At 44.1% G+C, this 18,178-nt stretch overlaps 1 protein-coding gene across 1 annotated transcript; it reads left to right on the top strand.

The window, feature by feature from the left end:
* Positions 1-896: 896 nt before the first annotated feature.
* On the top strand, positions 897-8,353 carry LOC126481706 (serine protease persephone-like). Its single transcript, XM_050105655.1, has 7 exons — positions 897-984; positions 3,141-3,371; positions 4,708-4,796; positions 6,265-6,380; positions 7,144-7,394; positions 7,914-8,065; positions 8,195-8,353. The coding sequence occupies exons 1-7, from the start codon at positions 897-899 to the stop codon at positions 8,351-8,353; spliced, it is 1,086 nt and encodes a 361-aa protein (XP_049961612.1).
* The last annotated feature ends 9,825 nt before the right edge of the window (positions 8,354-18,178 follow it).

Consider the following 18,178-nt stretch of genomic DNA (forward strand, 5'->3'; position numbering starts at 1 on the left):
TGTTCGATTACCGAACCTATCATGTATTTTTCCTTGGTGGTACGGCTGCAACGGGTCGCTCTCAGCCTTGTGATGTCAACTAAGGAGGTATCTGACCCACTGCACTAAGGAGGTACCTGACCCATTAGACTAGAGAGGAACCTAACCCATTAGACTAAGAAGGTACGTGACCCAATGGTGGCGGCAACAGATCTACTAAGCCACAAACTGCTGGGAGTGCGGTGTGATGACCCTCCATCCTTTCATACTACACCCAAATGAAACCATTTACATCGAGTGTAGAAGGATGACACGGCGGTCGGTCAGTCCCGCCTATCACCTCTGTGGCCAGGAGAGTGGTACTACTGTTACTATGAAATTCAAGTAATGTTATTGAGCGCAGTCGAATCTTGTTCCAACCTACAAGACTAATAATGTATCAAGCCACAAAAGCGAATAACGAGTTATGCTGAGAGGTTAAGGAATGTCGAGTCGAAGATCCGACCCTTTACGTGGAATGAAAGTATTGCACAGGATCAGTGCCAGTGGAGATTGTGTAACTTGCCATGCAGTTTGACAAACGTGCATTTTCGGGATAATTACCGTGAAAGAAGGAAGTGTAAGGATAGACGAAAAGAGCGTTGTGGGCCCGGAACAACGGGCATCGGTCACAGCTTCCTTCCTTCCTTCCTTCCTTCCTCGCTTGTTTCCGTGAGCCCGCCGCGCGTCTCTCGGTGGCAGGACGCGGGAGCAACGGTCTGGGACCCCTCCCCCCTCCCCCTCCCCCCTCACCAAAATGACGCGCGTCATCTGCCTTCGCCCACGATTTTCCTCTTCAGCTCCACCGTCGCTATATAGCACGCCTCACCAGCACTCGCAACTCAGTCCACAAAATCTGACAGTCGAGCACTCACACAATGGCGACAACGGCTATACGTGTTACTGTGTCTTGCGTGTTGATGCTGCTGTTGGAATTTGCAACGTCTAGCCCTCTCTTCCTCCAAGGTGAGTCTATGCACAAAACTTTAGTTGGCTTTCACTATTTCAACCTAGTAGCATTAGCTTTTTCTTTTTTTTTTTCTCTCTGTCCGCAGCCCGTGGTCGTGCGGTAGCGTTCTCGCTTCCCACGCCCGGGTTCCCAGGTTCGATTCCGGGCGGGGACAGGGATTTTCTCTGCCTCGTGATGACTGGGTGTTGTGTGATGTCCTTGGGTTGGTTAGGTTTAAGTAGTTCTAAGTTCTAGGGGACTGATGACCATAGCTGTTAAGTCCCATAGTGCTCAGAGCCATTTGAACCATCAGTTTTTGTCTTTCTTGGGGACAGGACACAGGGAAATATTCTCTAACTCGTACCTCTCTTACGGTGCTACTATAACCAAATAATTTTATCGGATGAGGAAGCTCTCAACAGTCTAAAATAACATCCCCTGTAGAACTTTAAGCTGTCAACAGTCTAAAATAACATCCACTGTAGAACTTTAAGGTCTGCTTCTGGTTAAGAAAGTGAAGATTTTTTTCCTAATCCGCGATGCTGTTCTGTGAAAACTAGCGAGTAAGACGTACTTAAGGTCCTCCGCAGGACCAGAGATAAGTGGATGAAGATATTAATTTTAAAACGATGTCCCTCAATTGCTCGACGAAAAGGTACTACAAGATTACTGTAGCCTTATTCCACGTCACAGAGTAGAACAGTTTTCTACGAATCCTAATTTACCAAAGATAATCTGTTGGTATATCCAGACGAACTGTGCAATGTGTCTACAAGGAATGCTGTCTAGACTCCCCCCGCTATATGTACATGGACGGATCAAAGCATTTGAATACTATGCGGTACAAGTATTCAAAGTATTCGTGGTGCAGCATAACTATGCTCTCCCTCCAGTTGACACAATACAACGGTTTTCTGCGAAGTCTGATTTACTACAGTTCAAAACAGGAACTATTAGTTATCCCATTAAAAGAGGACACGGGTTGCTTTAGAATACAGTACATGTCGAAGGAGTGGCACCAGGTACTCGTGTGGCCGTTGTCCACTGTTGTAAGTCATGACAGCAAAGCGGTGCATATGTGCGAATCGGGTTTGTAGAATCAGCACATTTGAAGGCGCGATGCAAGGGGAATAAGGAACCATCGTGAATAAACGTGTTCGTGACCACACTGTCAATTTGTTCGCACAGCGACGAGAAGTTACGAGTCTGTCTACAGGGAGTGGTGTACCACTCATGGCCATGACAGACGGCATAAGGTCGGCGGTCGTGAAAAGGTCCCAACCAACAGGGACCCCTGCACGAGTATCGCGCCTTGTCAACGACAAACGGTTTGAAAAGCGACAGGGAGTGTTGTTGTCAGTGAAGGCAAGTCCATTAGTAGCACTTACCAGGTGAGCATTGCAAAGAAAACGACTTGTTACGGACGTGAGGAGTCGGGTACTTTTCTAAAGGTCCTCGCTAACGCAGCTCAACTTCGCTGGGGCAATCAACCCGAAATTGGACAGTAGGTCAGTGGAGGCATCTTGTGTGGTTTGAAGATTCATTTTTCCGTCTAAAAATGATGCAAGACATCGAATTCGACCACGATTTAATTATGTATGTTGAGACTATATTTCAGGTCAGGGGCGATTCTTTGAAATCTGGACGGTGTTTATCGTACCACAGCTTGGTCCGCCCATTGACAGTTGTGAGAAGATGAAGCACGATATTTACTTTAGTGTTCTCGGAGACCAAGTGTCACCCATTGTTCATCTTGGTGATGAGTACACTGTGGAAGATGACAAACGCATTGTTCACCGGACTTGAAGCATAGTGTCCCAGTTTGATGAAAATTTAGCCAGCCCATTACATTTCATTGAGAGCACAAAATCACCCAATGCTAATCTTACAGGAAATGTCTCGGAGTGTTGTGAACTTACGAAACAATATTCGGGCAGTTCGGTTGTGCTATGAGATTTAATCATTAACGTGTCACATGATCTGGTTACGACGTACGTGAAGAAAACTGCGGGTAATCCTCGTCATACAAATAAGGATTTTACAAGGGGCAGAAGCGGCCTTAGACGGTATTAGCAGTACGAGTCCTGGGGCCCTGTGTGCTCGTCACTTAACTCGGCCGCTACAGCTGAGCTGACCCACCTGACAGTGGAGGTAACTCCCCTGGTGTCCGCAGAGGGCTCTGCCTGCGCCTCCGGCAGCTGCCGCGGAGTGCACCACTGCCCGGCTGCGCTGCTCGCCATCCGCCATCGCCGGCCGCTGCCCCCGCGCTGCGGCTTCTCCGGCCTGGAGGAGGTCGTCTGCTGCCCGGAGGCGGAGGTGGGGGCGGAGGAAGGGGACTCCAACGACATCCCCAGCGGCGACGCCTGGGCCTTCCCTGCGGCAGAGCGGCGGCCCAGCGAGGCAGGTGAGTCCGCCGCACACTCTGCCCTGCCCTGCTCTACCCCCACAACTCCTCTGGCCTCACACAGTGGACCAGCACTGCCCACTCGTGCTGCTTTACTTGTTATCCTTTACATCTGACTCACTACCTTCTTACTAGTAAAAGTCGTCTTTTCACTATATCATATTGTATATATACTAAAAATGGAGCTAATTTGTTTATTGTAACTGAATCAACTGTGGGTTCTTGGTGAAACATTCTAACTTAACAAACCAAACACTAATTTTTTGCCTTGATTCACAAATATGGTTTCTGAATGTTTTATGAAACTTGTAGCTTTTTTATGGGTGAAGCTTTAGAGTAATTATGGAGAGTAAGTGTTTAAAATTCCCAATTTAAGTATTGAGAGCACGTCTGTAATGTTTTCACCCTGTCGCTCACAAGTGGCGCGGCCTACACTTATACTCAGTTCCTTTTTTTTTTCATCTACTGTGAAGTCGAGGATTTGCCATCCATCCCCTGTAATCTACTATTAGTGTCTAATGTACGACTATTTCATGACACGCTCGTGTCAGACACATTTAATTACAACCTCTCGAGTCTCTCTCCAAATACTCCATTAACATGTATTCAGGACGTCATACATCTTCTGCCCACACTTAATTACTCCGTATGGTATCGCAAGACAGTGAAAAGCCCGTTGCTGCTTTCACTAACATCTCTGCCCTTCACGCAAACGTCATCTGTGTATAAGAACACATCCAAAGAATACAGCAAAAATTAACGTCGCTGTATTTTCAAACAAGAATGAGAAAAACTCATAATTTCTATGAATTCGATGCGGCCCACATTGGCAAATACCTCGTGTCCCTGGAACTATGCAAGCACCATAGTAGTCACCAAATGGCCTACAGTTACTTCCAGACAATAGCGCGCCTGGAACCAATCAATGAAAAGAATATATAAACAATTATACAAGAATTCGACAGCTGTAATGATATCAACCACATAGTTTCTGTCAGATAGGTGCTTAGTATTTCGGCATTCGCACATTTATGGCACCGGATATCAGAGTTTGAACTAAGCTACTCGGAACTCCAAAAGTGATAAGTATTCCGCAAGAGAACGGTCGTAGCCTACAACAAATATATTTCACATAATCCAGTAATTCTAACTTTTCCATTTAGAAATGGAACAATTATATTCTTAAAATCTTCCATTCCATTATTTCTTGAAGGTAATTTATTGCATTATGAAAATTATACATCTCTTAACGTAAGTCATGATAATGAGGTCTCTTACATGAGTGGAAAGGCTATATGTAACGTGTATTACATTACATTCTTTCTCTTATCTACAGCGTGCAGTTCTTACAAGGATATGCAGGATGTTCTGGAAGAGTACATTCTGCCTGGGAAACTGGCTGGTCCGCATGAATTTCCACACATGGTGAGTCCGAAAAATTTTAAAACGTCGTTCACCTCTGCATGAATCGCGTCATTGTAAATTCACTGGTCGTAACGTAATACAAGCATAAATTTGAAGATCCAATGAATCAGAAATTCGTAGAATGGAGAACGGAGAATTTCTACAGCAGCAAACTGCTAACGATAGCACATCGGTTCTGGTTCAGTGGGTCTGCATCGATTTCTTTTCTTGGCTCTCTTATCACACTTTGTTCCTTGATTAAGGCACATAAGCGACACTGATTTATTCTTTGCGAGTTATTTAAACAAGAATATTCACCATAGTTACGCTCACCCAAAGAATTGTGGTTACACAAAAATTCAAATGGTTCAAATGGCTCTGAGCACTATGGGACTTAACATCTGAGGTCATCAGTCCCCTAGAACTTAGAACTACTTAAACCTAACTAACCTAAGGACATCACAGACATCCATGCCCGAGGCAGGATTCGAACCTGCGACCGTAGCGGTCGCGAGGCTCCGGACTCAGCGCCTAGAACCGCGAGACCACACCGGCCGGCGTGGTTACACATCAAGATTAAACGTCTATACTTTCTCTAAAATATTGACAGAAAATCTTTTCCCTTATGCTACGTCAATTTTACGGGAATATTAATTTCTGCACGTACTGTGGACCAAGACACAAGTTATCGACCCCATTTTCTTTGATTACACTGCGTTTACTGTAGCAACCGTATTAGTTATGAATGCCCTAAATAATTACACTTTGTCATCAGACGTAACATTGTATGGGAGAGTGGCCTGCTATCGTTATGAGGGAGCTTAATATGAGGCTCGCTACTCAACAAACACCTAATTTCTCTCATGGTAAGCAAACTATGAGGCAGACGAACCACAGCATTACTCATTTGGTTCGCCATTCCAACCTTTTTACCATCTTTGGATCCAATATCAGTGTTGCTAAATGTTAAAAACAATGTCCTTTGATTGCCAAAAGTTAGTAAAATGCATCTCTTGTTGGATTGAATGTAGTGGGAATCGAGCTCAGAGTAAGGAGGGATGGCCAACGGTCGATGTCTCTGGATTGCTGGGGGAGCGGTTTGGGGGAGCGAGGAGCATATGATTAGGGGCAGTGGCAAGTGTAGCAAGCTTTAGGGCGACTTTAGTAGTACTGTACGATACAGATGCGGAAGGATTCAAGTGTGTTCTTTTGCATTACGCCTTTGTGAGTTAGGGAAGCCAGAGAAAATCTGAAGCAGTATGATCATAGGAGGATATGATCTGGCGACCTGCCGAATGATACTCCAGAGTCGAAACAAATATACCCTCTCGTTCGGTCTCAGTATTTCCGCTTGATATTCATATTATAGAAAATAAGTAATACTCTCAACAAATGCATGGTGGTATTTGTGTGTAGGATCTGTGTTTGCCTGTTACAGCGAGGACAAAATGCTGGATCAGACTCTTGAGACGGCTGTGGTGTGTTGCAGGCGGCGCTGGGCTTCAACGTCCCCAACACGGAGGGCCTCAGCTGGCTGTGCGGAGGGACCCTCATCAGCGACCAGTTCGTCCTCACCGCGGCCCACTGCTGCGCCAACAGGGTCACGTGAGTAGCCTCCTCCGTAGATTTCCTTAAGACCACAGAAAACTGAAAATGCACATTCCACATGTGTAAAGAGATGGTGTTCCACTCACGAATCGCGTACATTCACTTTTGGTAGTTCGCTGAACTGTGACCAGGACTCGGGACTCGAGCACATGGTTAGTTCAGTGTCTCACGAAAAGTGTCACTTTTACTATTGTAGAGGTACGAAGCACTTTCCCATGATGCAAGACGTAGTAAGCACACTGGCATAGTTGACAAACCTAGCACATCTCGTAAAGACAGCGAATGTAGAGGTGGAAGGACAGACGGAGGAAGTTTCAAGCAGGGAGCATAGATCAGTGATCAGACAACGGATCGTATTAAAGAAAGTTAGACTTGCATTCGATTCGGACCCTGATGCCTTTATCCACAATATGCCACACATGTCTGGGAACAGAGTTTGTTATTTGCGACCTACTTCTGCTCTCTGTTACCATTTGGGGGGTCAGAAATGTGACGTTCGAGGTACGAGAGATTAGGGAAGCCATGGATCTTTATTTTGGTATATTATGGACAATGGTGCGCCCATCTTCAGTGTCCTCTAATTACGAAGCATGTGTTGATTAGTTAACTGGCGGTTCAAATTTCTGTTGTTTACGTCTTCGCTCTGACCCTTTAATAGGAACGAACATGATAGCTCAGTATTTCAGATGCAAGTATGCAGTAACTCTAGGTCAAGAGCGGTCAAAGCAGCTGTGAGAACCGCCACGTACGTGTGTTCCAGGGGAAGGCCAGTCACGGTGCGCCTGGGAGTGAACAACCTCACGGCGACAGCAGACGGCGCAGACTACGGGATCTCGGAAATCGTGCTGCACCCCAGCTACAGGAAGCGGCAGTATTACAACGACATAGCGCTGCTGAGACTGGACAGGAGGGTGGAGTTCAGCGACGCCGTCTTCCCCGCCTGTCTCAACACGCAGGACGGAGACCCGCCCAGCTTCACTGCCGCTGGCTGGGGAGCCACGAACGCTGCCGGTAAGCGAAGGAGGCCGTCTTGTCTGAAGTCCCACACAAGTACAGCGTTGTAATCCAGTGAATATTTTGTAAACTACGTCAGCTGAAAATTATTCCTTTGTTTCTCTCTTTCACACTCAGACCCACTCTAATAATTACAAGGTTCTGCTCATTCCCTTAGAGGTTGACAATCGTTACTTGAAATAAAAAGTTGCTCTTTCCTGATTGAAAATTAAGCGCTTTTATCATCTTCAAAACACTGTGGTGATACGATTAACAAGTGTTAAAACGAAGCAATATGAGAAAACATTCAGTGTTCATGAGGTGTGGATGTATGGTCATTAAAAGTGGAATAATCGCTTGACATTAAAATCAGAGTATCTTTATATCCAACAATTTATCAACGTCCACTCAGCTCACATGCCATACCCTCCTACTCTCCTTTTTTGACACTTTCTCATTCATACGGTACAAGCCACACCGTTAGCATACCATAATTTACAACTAATAAACAAAGTCGTTACTCTCTCTTTGTTCCAGGAACGCGACTGAGCTCTGTGCTTCTGAAGACCACCATCTACCCACGTGCGTTATCACAGTGCCAAAATGCCTACAAGGACAGATTTCCACAGGGAATGGACTCGTCAGTGATCTGTGCCGGAGACCCACAGGGGAAGACTGACACCTGTGATGTAAGTACTCACTTTCTACGACCAGACGGATGACACCTGATGTGTCCCACAGTGACAGACAACTGGAGACTCCTCCAGTGAGCTGTGCCCAACGACCGCCCCTCAGTACGGCGTGCTCTCGTTTTCCAGGGCGACTCCGGCTCCCCTCTGGTGACTGGCAGCTCCGCCCCCTACACGGCGGTGGGCGTCACCAGCGTGGGTCCCCGGCCCTGCGGCGGCGCCCTGCCCGGCGTCTACACGCGCGTCTCCACACACCTCGGCTGGCTGGAGGGGCGCGTCTGGCCCTAGCCACTGGCCCTCCCTAGCGTCGCGTCTCCACTGCTGCGCTCGTGGCCAAAGAGAGGCCCGGAGATCCAACTCGTCTGCACTTCGTAGCCTGTGTAGTACACAGTACCTGCCAATCTGTGATACGTTACGTGTGATATATTTATGTGTTTATACTGCGTTACCTGTTAGTTGAGAATCGTGTTTCATAACGTTTGTTGTATAATATGTATTACACGTAGAAGGACTTCAAAACCTATGTTGGACTGCTGCTCGATTAACAGTTAGTTTTACAGCTCACTACAACTCCCTCTTTTATTTTTGCTACCATTTATTCTGAGTATTATTTCCTGAAGTAGTTCGCTAGCACAGTTCGGTGGTTCATTATATTTGTGAGAAGCGTATCGAACTAAAATGCTACAGGCTTTCACATACACATAAATTCAAAGCTGACAGAAACTGTATCGTGCATATTGCACATTAAGGTCCGACAATAATTCAGAAAAAGTAAAAGTGGTACAACGACGCCAAGCATTCGTATGAAATTGCTATTTATTGTATAAATCCTATGATATAAGTAAAGAAATGGTAATTTTTTAATGTGCTCGAGAAACAATTACGACAACTCACTACTTGCCCATTTGCTATCATTTCTGCAATGGGAAGAACATATCTGCTCTTCAAAACGCTTAAACACTGTTTTATTTCAACTACCTTATGACGATAATTTATTAACTTTTAAATATTTTTGTAGTTGCATATTAAAATATCATCATCATCAGCATTATCGTTATCTACGACTCTACTGTGTATATAACATTATTGTTTAGTGACCATCACTTTTCTTAATAAAACAGTTTAATAAAATTTTCTTCTGTCTTATATCTTTTAGCAACCACAGCTGTCATCTGAATGTTGAATCTGATATTAGTAACTGCAGGAATTGTGTGTTTTGGGCAACGGATATTTCTAGACGTAATACACAGAGAGCACACAAATTGCTGCAGTTAAAGACAGGTTAAATCACTGTAGAATCGCTCCTTTTTATTGGTTTTGTTTTGAAGCAGGTGTTCCTGTAAGGGCAAGCATAAGTCTCAATCGTACTTGAAAGGGCATCCATTAAGTAACATCTTTGTAGGTCTTGAATTTATTCTCCATTTTTCACACATTATTTCACAAGTTCACAACCAAAACTAATCGATAAGGAAAGTAGACTGCTTAGCTGTAATCGAACAGGTAAATGTTGCCTGTTCGTTTAGCAATTTCATTTTAGCGGCTACACTTCCACTTTGCATACATCGTGACCTCATCTTTCCTACACGTCCTGTTTTTTCCGCTCTACTCAACACTTAATGATGGAAATAAGCTTTCTGAGCAACCTCTTGATATAACCATTGAGACATTCTCGCATCTTTGGGAGGTGGGTTTGTCTATCAGCCAATGGAAAGCTTTCAGTCGTTTGGAAACCAAGGGATGTTCCTCATTTGAATATCCATTCGGCATTCTGGTGATATTTTTCGTCGTGTTCAATTCTATTCAGCTTAGAAAGAGGAATGGCTTTGTCTAGTTGGGGCGAACTCCATCGGAGTTTTTAGAACGATGAACAAAACAAGGTAGATAATTTGAGTTACATTCCGGGGGAATGTTAAGCGACTGGTTAGCACATTCCTAGGGTATTTTCTAAATATTCGTGCAGTTTAATTCTTGATTATTTTGCGCTCGAGGATGTGAAAATATTCTTCCGCTACGCGAAACGTAACTTCACAGTCTGCTAACTTTCTATTACGTGGAAACTAATTGGAGGAACAAACGTTACCTCTTCGACGCTTACCGCTGTAGATTAAACACTATCCTCTCCCGAATTATAAAGCAGTCGCTGCCCTGTGTAGAGTGTGTATTGCGAACATATTCTTCCCTTTAAGCTTTGTGAGAATCACATTTGTTCAAATGGTTCAAATGGCTCTGAGCACTATGGGACTTAACATCGATGGTCATCAGTACCCTAGAACTTAGAACTACTTAAACCTAACTAACCTAAGGACAGCACACAACACCCAGCCAAATCACATTTGTATTTGCTGTTCTGGCCGCCCATGTGCGGTCGTGAATGATCGGCATTCTTTCGATTACAGTACATCTGTCTGCTTATGAGAATCTTTTCTGAATTGTTTCTGCCCAGCTCATTCTTTTGTTATTTGTACGTTGTGCGGTGGAACACTGCCACGCACCCATATTGCTGTAATGAGTTGACCCTAACTTTGTGATCCCAAAGAAGACACGTGGATATTCTGGTACATCAAACGATATTCACTGAATAAAGCGGCAGTTACGATGTATTAGCAGTAAGTTACATTTCCTTGCATGAAATTAGGCTTCAGGAGCAGAAAGAGAGAGAACAGCTGCTGTCTGTTTCCTCAATACACTACAGAGTGATCAGGTGCTGTAATGAGGTATTAGTTGAAAGTGGTATCCATAACTTGTGTGTTGATCTTGCTGGTTCATTTATTCCTTCGTGGTTAGAATTAATGTTTAGAAGTCTGAAGAGATATCCACGTCTGTACTGCCGGAAGCTGTAAGCCGTAAGCAGCTACATCATTCCGTGTTGACAGTCTCTCTGTGAAAATTACGATTTCTCTTGCAATGAACTGTAAATTATAGCCCACAAACACAAAGTAAGTGCTTGAATTATTCCAAAATCTCCAACTTCTAATCAAACTAGAAAGAAATCATATTTCTGAACTTAAAATTGGTTTAGTGTGAAATTAAAATTGCAACAGAAATGCAGCAGTTTCGCTGTGTGGCTGAAGAAGGGAATAGTGCGAGAGCCTTTGTCGGCTTTAGTGCAGCTTGCAGAAGCAGCTGATAGTAAATGACTGATTGTAGCGCCGCATCTCAGGAGCACATAACTGATCCTCAGTTTTTTATTAGTTACTGAGTTATGGACCACCGTCACGCAAGGTACCGTGGCATGGAAGCAGAACGTTTACGAATACATATTGATGACATCGTAGCACGAACTTTGCTACTTCAATTGCAGTACAATACTCCGAACAGTAGGAAGCAGTACCACGAGTCTTAAGTTGTTTTGGAAGATTATATTCTCTAAAATAAGGGACAACGAAACATTACTATTCATTTGTTACGAGAACAGGTAGCAAATCTGAAAATTATACGCATCACGTTTATCCTCGTTTACGCACAAGCAAGTTATCAGAGGACAGTAAATGTACTATCTTCGCTACGAATGCCTTAGAGAACTTGTTACCAGACGTTAACGAAAACTGCGCATATATTTTACTTTGAAACCAAGTGTTCGTTTTGCTCGTGCTTTATGATCCAGATAGATCGAATCACACGCAAGTCAGAGAAATAAATCATATGCAGATCAGATGTAATAGACCCCAGGAGGAAATCTGGACTGTGAACCACTACAACAGACCACAACTACTTGATGACAACTGATTCTCAATCCAAAGTACAAGGTACAGTCGTTTTACGGTATCGGAAAGCAGTGTGTGTGTGTGTGTGTGTGTGTGTGTGTGTGTGTGTGTGTGTGTGTGTGTGTGTATGTATGTATGTGTGTGTGAGAGAAAGAGAGAGAGAGAGTGACTAGATTTGACAATATTTTTGTACATTGTGAGTCTCTTTGTGCTGAAACGGAGTTTTCGTTTAGTTCTATTATAATTAGGTAATTATTGCGCAACATGTAACTTTAAAATTTTACCCTCCTGTTTATATGACACATATACTGTGAATCGAGCGTTTACTCAATAAAAGGAACTATGGATTAATATTACACTTTCCTAATACACATGGTGTTTCAGAATTCCTATTACAGGCATCTAGGGTTTGTAGAGGGGATTTAGTAGATGAGGTACTGTTGAGGAACCACTGTCGGTTTGGATGTGCATCAAGTTTGGAGATCAGAATATTTTGAAATCTTCCGCTTCATGGTACGATACCTAATGTACAATCAACGTATCTGGAACGGTTCTGGATCACTCCAGTCCTTCACATACCATTTTCTTCCATCTAGAACAACGACTACGAGAAGCTGGTACGTTCGGAACGCGGAAGGTTGACTGTTGTGCTCCACGGACGCTCCGGACCCTCGCCTTTGTAGAGGCGGCGCTTCGTCACACGGAAGTGATCCCGACGACAAATGCTAGACACGCTCGCTATGCCAGCGGCGCCTGTAGAGCACACACTGGTCTGACTTCATTCACTCCGCTGTGTGCGTGCCGCAAAGCGGATGGTTCGACAGCGATCCTATTTTTAAACATTTTTCACATCGGGACCGATACAATTCAGGATAGGGGTGCAGTATAAGAACTTTGTCTACTAGGTGCTCTCTACTACCTCTGGAAACCTGCATTTCGAAATGTGAAACTGCCAGCAGTAATGGTTTCATTGTAATTCTCCGAAATGCGTATAATTATTCAGGGACTGATGCTGCCGTAAATTGGGTCCACTGATCTTGCGTGGCTTAGATTGGAGCACACGGACAGGTGATTTGCGGGGTATCTACGTAAATGTAGAGACGGTTACTATGTTGGCCTCTCATTTACTGGCGCTTCTTCAGAAGAAGCAGTGAAAGCTAGCTGTGGTGACACAGTGGAGTTAAAAAAAAAAAAGAGAAAATAAAATAAAATAAAATAAAAGAGGGCCACATGTGAGTAGGTCTCGCACTTTGAGGGTTCCTCACAAACTTAATTATGTATGGTAGTTCATCTGTTCCTCTAAGCGAGAATGTCCACCATCTTTACGTGTTACCGACGCCGATACTGGCGAGATATCATTCCTGGGGGTTCCAAGCTTAACGAGAATGTTTTAATTACAGTAACATAAATGTGACATAAAATCATGCAGGATTCCAAGCTTTACGAGAATGTTTTAATTGCAATAACATAAATGTGACATAAAATCATGCAGGAGGCAGACGGCTGAGTCGTAATTGTGAAAGCCAAACTTCGGACAAGGAATGTCTTTATTGTTTATATGACACATTTCGGAATTTATCCATCATCAGACATCCAGGAGCAATTACTGCACGTAGAGATGGAGCTTCAAGTTGTAGGTGAGACAAACATTCGCAGACCAGACTTCAGTATGTATTGTGAAATAAATTTCAGCCTGATACGTCGACCCGTTCATGAGGAAAAGGGTTTTTAGCAGTCGGGGAGACGCTGACTGATGGACAACACAGGCACACTGTAAAGATTCCGCTATTACCGACTGAGGCACGACGGAACCATAAAAATTGGAAAAATCTGGGCAAATGTTTTGTCTGAAAGGAAAAAATATACAGTATGTCAGCGAAGCATTTTACCTGCCCCACTTACTGTACACGCCATGGAGAATCATTGACAGGAGTGTAATGCGTTTCTCTACTCTACTGTATTTCTTAGATTTAGACAAATCATTTTACAAAATATATGACCGGATTTTTTGCGTGACTTTTTTATCTTCAAGTTTATTCAGAAGACATGACGTATAACCTATTTCAATACCGATCACTATTGTATTATTATTGAAGCGTACAGATCAAGAGCGGAGTTTCAATCTATGCTGTAATTTAACTTGACGGAAACTAATACGTTCGTGTCGATACGCTTTGGATAAGGTAGCGGCGGTGCTTTGATTCGGAACTCTGGCCCACGGCGTGTAGCTGGCTGTGGGTGATGGGGTGCCACTCAAGCAGGGAAGAAAGAGGGGAGGTCTCTGCCGCTACAGAGGGGACCACCCTGTTAGCAACGAGGTGGTCCAGGGCAGTGGGTGGGGGGGGGGGGGGGTGCTGATGCTGGTAGGCGGTAGGCTTTCAAGTTTGGAGGTGGCAACGCTGTGTGTAGTCACACGTGAAGTCGTCGCTTCTTTCGGCGACCTCCTTCGCTGTTGCGGAACATTCAGTGTGCTAAAGCCAGATTCTAATTCTACCACGAGTGTACGCTGTTAAGCATTACGTACAGAGAGGCAGTTGGCAGTCATCACCTCCGTAACGCAAGATAATGGTGAGCTTTTTTGTGCTGTACTGCATAATAACTGAGTTGTGCCAAAGGCACGTGTACTTGTTGGGTCGTTGCTCCAACAATAAGTTCTTTTTCTCCTTTCAAACTGTAAAGGAAGTGCCAGTGATAACTTGTGTGTGTTTTGGGGTTTGTGAGCGGGCCCATAACCGCTTGCTTGGTACTTTGCCGTAAACATCTTTTGGATGCTCTTACTCAAATGCCCGCTGTTCTGCCAAAGAGTCCGCGCAGTAACTACTTCGTCATAGCTCAGTTTATATGGGCAGTTCAGGGATGTTAAGTATGCAAAAATGTTTCCTTCTTTTAAATGATATGGATTGTTTTAAGGTACTACTGTCTGCGTGGTAACATTCTTTTCTATTTCAGAGCCCTAAAACTTAACTGTTCTTTTGCTGCACGCGTTAAACCAGCGACGACAATTTGCGACCGGTATCGAATGAATCTACCAGCCGGAGAAAATTTCTAAGCGCGGCGCTGGCGTTCTTCGTCGGCATGAAATCTGGTTTGCAGTTTAACCTGCGTTACTGGAAGTCTGTACAAAGTGTAAATCCATGGAACAGTACAACGTTTGCTCTAATTCTTGGCACCTGTACAATAGATTTTGATATTACATTGGCGAATTCGGCCTCTGATATCTTTTGATGCTAAAGTATCTTAATATTGGCGCCTTGAAAACAACCTTTTGGTTGTACATTGTCTGATTTAGTCTTTGCTGCTTTTAAAGATTTCTGAAAGCAAACTATCCATTTCTTGGCGTCTGTAAACTATTTTGTCAGCAGTGATTTCTGATCCAGTTATTGGGACCCATTTAATTAATTCTGGTGTTATATGGTATGGCTATATACTTGGGGTTTGATGTGAAGTTGACACTTTAAGAAGTGTCGCTTTAAATAACGGTTAGAGTGTCAACCTATCAGACCATTTATTGCCAACATGGCAGCATTTTTTAAGTTTTATATCACTTGATGTATGATACACATTCCGTTAATAGTTTGCACTTATTTAACTGAATAATTAAATGTGCTCAGTCTACGCGCTTGTACCTCGTCTAAATTTTTTGTGTTAAATAAAGTAGTGAAATTTTGATTGAGAGTGGGTTTAGTGGCTTACCACTTCCTTGATAACCTCATTCTATACAGTTTCACACTTTCCACAGTAACGTAACTTTTTACGCGCAGAATAGCTAGCCCCGGGAAATATGAACTGTTTGACACTTCATTTACACAGCAGCTGTCGCTAAACATTTCACTAATAAGGTGTTTCTTAACTACTTCAAGATATTAAACCATCTTTCACAACTAGATCTTTGTTTGTCAGTTTGATATCTCATTTGTCTATTTCCCACTCTTCGTTTGGCTATGAAAATTCGGACAAAAACCCGTTATATTATTTTATATATTTTTGCTCAACTCAAATATTTGATCAAAAAAGTTGGGCAGATCGAAAGCATTTACTGCTTAATTGACAATAATTGTTTAATGAATGGAGATGGACTAAAATTAGCGGTGTTTACGCTAGTGCAACTGATGAGAGAATAAAAATACGCAGCATGATTGTTTTGAATTCATAAGAAAACTCAAATCTTGCAGGAACAAACGTGAAGAAACACTTTAAAACGAGACAATAGAAATGGCCGCTAGCATTATTAGTATTCATATAGTCGTCATGTATTTCATAGTGAATGTCGCAAGTGTAACTACGCCCTTTAGTCTATGGCGTTCACGAACGTATTAAAAATATCACAGAGAGAGAAATTGGAGAATCTGGACCCAGTGGCAGCGTAGAACCTACGCATCTCCAATTTCATCCCACGATTGCACTCGATGGGAACGTACGAAGAGGCAGAGACTGAACCAAAGACCTAGGCTGACTGTTTGGCGAAAAGGCAGAGAACTACAGTACTTTCCTCCCATTAGCGGGATATACAGCAGAGATTAAAATCTCTCCCGGCGGGAGAACCAGCGCCGGCTGTCTGCCGTTCGAGCGCCAGCGCCGGCCGCTGCCCAAACGAGTCCAGACTGCGCCCAGCACCCACCCACTGCCCGCCTGCCCCTCGCCTTCATCTGCGTCACGGCGCAGCGCACATTAGCGTCGCCGCAGCTCCGAGGCGCCCGATTAGATCTGAAGGCGTGGAAGTGTCGTGAGGCGTGACGTCTGCTCGGAACGTCACTCTCAACTGTGGAACAAATGCAGTACGATGGAGTAATTAAGTTTCTTGACGCCTTGAGGGGGAATGACATCAGAACGTGTGTTACGTAGCCTGCACGCAAAGCAATATGAGACAAAACTCTACCAATTATATCGTCATTCTGTGGTATGTCACCATAAGCTACTTACTCGTCTCTTCCTAGACACAGACAGTACGATCCACTGACCACACCCGATGCGCACCTCAGCAATCAACACTACAGTGTGTTAGTGTACACAGCGTACTGGATCGTGACCATCTGGACCACATGTATGACAAGTTGGTTTCCCTTGCCCGTTTCACACTGGGACAGTGCGTCCAAATTTCTGGCCCTAAAGCAGCACATCGGATTGAGGACATACGGATGGACTGTAATACGTGGGAAACCATCCTTGATGTATTCAGGCAACGTGGGTACTTAAAGATGAGTACCAAGATAGGTGTTTCTTCTAATTCATCACTTACCTGTGTAAATACATTTTTCACATCGGTTACTATTATGCTTCGCCATTCCGCTAAAAGTTCATTGCAGTCCAGACACATAATTTAGTCACTATTTAATAGGACAATTCTGTGTAATTGGGACTGTTGTCCATTTCGATATCCACATACCCCAAAGTTTGTGGCTTTAATTAAGTAAGGCGCTTGAGTGGATATCATTGCCTCTGACGGGAGGCTACCAATCGTAATCTTTTAATAGACATAGGAGCTCCCTTTTGTATACATATTGGGATATTCTCTCAAATGTGCCCTCTTTCCTCTTCATACCAATGAACATGCTATCATCCACTGAAATTCTTCTCTTACTTTATTCCCCATTCAAACAGATTTCTCATATGGGCTCTCCATCTCGGGTAGGTAACCTCTCCAGCGGTACACGTCTTCCACTGGGAGTCTCAGTTGTGATTCTCAACCATTTGGGTCCCACAAGATGATAGGCATTCATTCATCCAGCCAGACAGAGCCCATTTCCCTATGTAAGCCTTTTTTATAACTGACATTCGGCGGGTCCCCCAAAGGTTGTCCCCAAGGGCTGTTGTACCTGAATATCCATGCGTCTCATCGGTGCACAAGACACCTTGAGATTGAGTGATTATTTTTTTGTAGATGTTTATACCATCCTTGCCACCCAGGCAGTTAATCCAAAATCTCTGGTCCCTGTGACACACAATGTTTCATGACTGTTCCAAGTGGTGGTCGCTGAGTAAGTCCAGAACTTAGGGATGCAGAGAGCGGACGATACTTACCAGATCCCACTTCAGAGGACCCGGGGTGTCCAAGCCCGTACCCAGAGCGCGAATGCTGAGCTCAGTGAGCTGCTGGGCCATTACGCACTACCTGGGCGGCGTGTACGGCCTATCGAGTACCACGGCCGCAGCGAGTAGGACGCCCCTCCTGATCTGTGTAACCCAGTGACGGGTTAGTTACTCCATTTAAGTCAAGAGCGACTGGTTAACTCCTTCTCATGTAGCGGTACTAGCGCTTCTTGACCCGAAGCTACTATGAGGTCAGCGCTGTTTCTGTGGAAAGAAGATTTGGGGATTAACATGAAGTGATACGAAGATGACGTACTGGCTAAGACGAAAACCGTGGAGGACATCACACTGATTATTATGAAACGAAGTGCAGGTGGATGGA

Source organism: Schistocerca serialis, chromosome 5 (genome assembly GCF_023864345.2).
Source record: "Schistocerca serialis cubense isolate TAMUIC-IGC-003099 chromosome 5, iqSchSeri2.2, whole genome shotgun sequence".
NCBI lineage: Eukaryota > Metazoa > Arthropoda > Insecta > Orthoptera > Acrididae > Schistocerca > Schistocerca serialis.